The sequence below is a fragment of the Chaetura pelagica genome, unplaced genomic scaffold (assembly GCF_000747805.2).
Source record: "Chaetura pelagica isolate M959 unplaced genomic scaffold, ChaPel_1.0 scaffold420, whole genome shotgun sequence".
NCBI lineage: Eukaryota > Metazoa > Chordata > Aves > Apodiformes > Apodidae > Chaetura > Chaetura pelagica.
In genome coordinates, this window is record NW_009951919.1 from 239599 (window position 1) to 243574 (window position 3976).

The 3976-nt window shown below is 43.1% G+C and overlaps 1 protein-coding gene across 1 annotated transcript in view; it reads right to left on the minus strand.

The window, feature by feature from the left end:
• The window catches only part of LOC104386891 (leukotriene C4 synthase-like), an 8402-nt gene extending 5088 nt beyond the window's left edge, over window positions 1–3314 (minus strand). The window contains exon 1 of the mRNA XM_009995570.1: window positions 3257–3314. Coding sequence (XP_009993872.1) covers window positions 3257–3314 — 58 coding nt within the window. The remainder of the gene's footprint in view (window positions 1–3256) is intronic.
• Between the last annotated feature and the right edge of the window lie 662 nt (window positions 3315–3976).

Consider the following 3976-nt stretch of genomic DNA (forward strand, 5'->3'; position numbering starts at 1 on the left):
GTGCTGTCAATGACACGGATGAGCCTGTACCTTGGGCTAAGGCACTAAGGTGGTGTCTGCTGCATTGCTGTTTGTACAGCTGTGAGGGACATGCAAAGTCACGTCAAAACCACAAAAACTTATTAACATCTGGGCTGTTTCACTCTCTCACAAAAGCTTTTACTCCCACAGGTGACTGCTGATGTTTCAAGGGCACACTACTGCACTGCTGCCTTTATTGAAAATGAGAGTTTTCGTAAGGAGAAAAGCAAATTATAAAAACAATAACTTTGGTGGCTGTGGCAGCCTGCTGCTCAGGGAGTCACTTGGATTAGCAAGGTCCTAACGTAGCAACACTTTCAGAGTAATAAACAGAGAGACAAGGACCCAGGCTGCAAGGACTGTCTTGTGGACCATCTTATTCTAACAAAGATAAAAGCAGAACAGCAGAAGAAAAAAAGGAAAGCAGGGACAGATGTTGCAAGATTAAAGACAAGACAGATCCATGCATGCTGGCAGAAAAGCCTTAGAACATATGTAGAAGAAAAGGGAATTAGAAATGTGAATAATCTGCTGCTGTGTGACCTGTGCATTACACAGCACATCATCCATGTCCATAAACAGACATCCACTTAGGAAAATATCCACACATTCTAGTGTCTTCCACAGTGAGTGCAATGACCCAGCCCTAACCACAAGGTGCTGGAAGAGAAAAGTGGCAAGGAACAAGTTTGCTTTTCCCCTCTGATTGATGTGTAGCACAGTGATTATGGTGAGGTGTGAGGACATCGTCCTGCCCTGAGATGCAGCCAGATGCCACAGTGTCCCCTCTGTGAAACCAGCCACCAAACTCTGCAGGAGCACACAACTGGCAGCTCAGCAGCAGCTGGCAAAGCTCTGAGAAAAAGCTGATCAAAGTGTGACCCATCCTGATACGTCCTCTTCCCATCAGTTAAGCACGTCTCTCCCAAACAAGTATTCAATGATCTCAGGGTCCCACTGCAGGCACTTCAAGGAATGGACTGAGCTCAAGTTACTGGATCATTCACAGCTCTGGCTTGTGGCATAAGCCTGATTCTGCTCTGGGCAAGTCTTCATCCTGCTTTGTGCCAGCTGCACCCTGCCTAGTGTAGAATTATTGTGACTGATGAGCACGATAAGAATAATTTCAGACCCAACCTCTCCAGCAACTCTATGATTAACATCTTGCTTGTATATGGGGCAAAGACTCAGACAAGCCCTGCAACAGAACCCTTACACTTAGGGGTAGACAACACCTAAAACAACCACCTAAGAGGAGCAAGAGCCTTGTGGAGGCTGCCTAGCTGTCCTCCAAGCCTGGAATATGGGTGAAGCCTTAAGGATTAAGAATCACCCCAGAGAAGCACCTCTCAAAATGAGGTGTTAAGAAGAACACACTGTACAAACCTTCCCAGCATGGACTTGGGAAGAGCTCAGCCTACTCTGCCGAACCTTTCAAACTATTTTTTGTGATTCATGTCTTGAGGTTAAATGCCTTTTCATGGCTCATAGGGTTGAGCTCTCCCTACACTTTGCTCCTCAGTGGAAGTATCAGCCAGACGTTCATTCTCAATTTGATTCTGTCCACAAACTTGTCAAACCCTATTACAGCTGGTATCTGCTACATCGAATCAACCTGGCAAACAAGCTCTGTGGAGGCTGATAGATCATGCATAACCTTCCTCTTTTGAAGCAGTTAAAAAAAGGGGAGTGTGAAAAAATTGTGGTAGCATTGTTCTGTTCTCTGGTCTGGAGACCAACACAGCACATACCTACAGAGCACTAAGATCAGAGCTTTGCTAAACTGAGCATAACTAAATTAATAAGGAGAAAGTTACCTGAAAGAATGAGGAAGCTGTGAGCTCTCAGAAAATTAAGAGGAAAAAACTAAAAAACAACCACCACTGTACTAAGTTCCCCCATTAAATCACATCTCCTGCATCAGGATGTGATGGGAGAGTATTGGTACGTCCAGTAACTCACCCAAATGTGCAAGAAAAGCAACTACATAGCTCTGAATCAGGGGGACAATAGCACACATATTTCCTACTAGTAGAAAGGAAACACATAGTACTTTGCCATTGCTCCTTGGCTTCCCAGGCAGACCATAAAACAAGGCTCCTTTATCCAACCCAACACAGATAAGCTTGCTGGTTATCTGCTGGCTTCACACCTGTATGGTTCTGACGTCAGTTACAATGGTAAAATGCAAAGATGTCATTAGACCAAGAGACCTGTAGCTGCAGATATTTCTCTGAGAAGTTATTGACAATCCAGAAAGCTTGAACTCTATTCTTCAAGTACATTTGAGTTTTAAATAATTAGTATATTAAGAGATTTATCATCTGACAACTAAAAATACAGCAGGCTGCTGAGAGATTCACATTTGTAAGCAGAGGTGTGATAGCTCTGTGGTGAATTAATTCAGCAATAAAAATCCTTCCAAAACTTCCAACACTTCCCTTATAGAAAACCCTTGGTTTTGATCAAATGGGGGCTCTGTCCCCATCCGAAGCAGGTGAACTTCCCCTCCCATCACCCTCCTGCAGCCCTGAGGGGAGGCCTTTGCCCAAAGGACCCACAATGAAGCACAGGAGGCAGAGCTTGGCAGCACTCTGCTTCCTTCCAAATGGTCAAAACAAAAGGCATCTATTTAAATTAAGAGAAGTTGCCAACTTTGTCTGAAGATGTCTGGGTCTGACTGGAAGGACTTGCATGAGTTTCCAAATTACTGTACAGAGCTGTTAACTCATCTCGCCACCCGCTCAGTGCAGCAAAGCTACACGAGCACGTAACATGGGCCCCAGAGGAGAAATGCATCTGTACGTGATGCTCTTCTCCATTTACGTATCATGTGTGTTTCTAGGCTGGCTTCTTCCTCAGAGCATTTATTAACCTGCCTTTATTTTTACTTCCTCCAACCACTCTAGGTTACAAATTACCTGCTAAAATTAACTCACTGAAAATGTTTTAAAGACGTTTTAATTGTTTAAATGGTTTTAAGTTTCGAAGTGAAACTTCCAGTTTCATTTCTTTCTAGAATGCTGGCTTTGAGGTTTGAGAATCGTTTGTCCCAATTAAATAATGAGCCTCCTCAGGCAGGACACTTCCACTGCGAATGGCCAAACATCATTTTCTTGTTGGAAAACAGCAGCTTTCATTCCATGAAGGTTCCAAGCAAAATACAGGAACTAAGTTCCACAAAGTTCAATATAATTAGCTCAGTACTACCAGGCATGACAGAAAGGACACTTACCTTGCTCCAGGACTCCCAAAACTGTGACAGTGGCTAGCAGGTCTATTTGGTTTCTCATGGCGCCGACTGTGGTCCACAGCCTTGCTAGGTGGGATGAGTCCAGATGCTTTCCAACCCTCTCTCCTGCTCCTGCCTTCTTATTGCCCTGCAGCAACACGTGTTCCCTGCACCATACATTAACTCTTTCCACGCCACATCATTTTCCAAAGCAGCCAACCTCAGAAAACCTGTTCCAGACAAGTTCCTTCTGCTGAACTACGTAACAGCCAAAGTTTTGTGTGCACCAGCTGAAATTCTTGCAATTATATTTACAGAATTTTGCACTGTGATTAAATTAAGTGTTGCTGCCCATGGAAAGATGATATTTTTTCCAGCCCTTTTATTGCTAGCTTTACTCAGCTCTAAGGCATCTAAATTACGCTCAAGGTTGTAAAAATTATTAACAAGCATTCACAAGTTAATGACTTGACTTTCTGCTCTTATTCCAAGTAGTAGAGTTGATCACGTATTTTCTAGACTTCAGCTGGAGTAACTTAATTCTTTTACTGGATTCTGAATTTTTAAAAGAGCATTCAGATCTTTTATCCTATTAATACTGTAAGCTTGCCAAATAGGACCATGGCTCTTTTCTAGTGCTCAGTCACTTTTTGTAGTTTTCTGATGTTTTTACAATTGTGACTGATGTATAAAAGTTCTTGGTTCCAAATGGAAGGCAGCAGA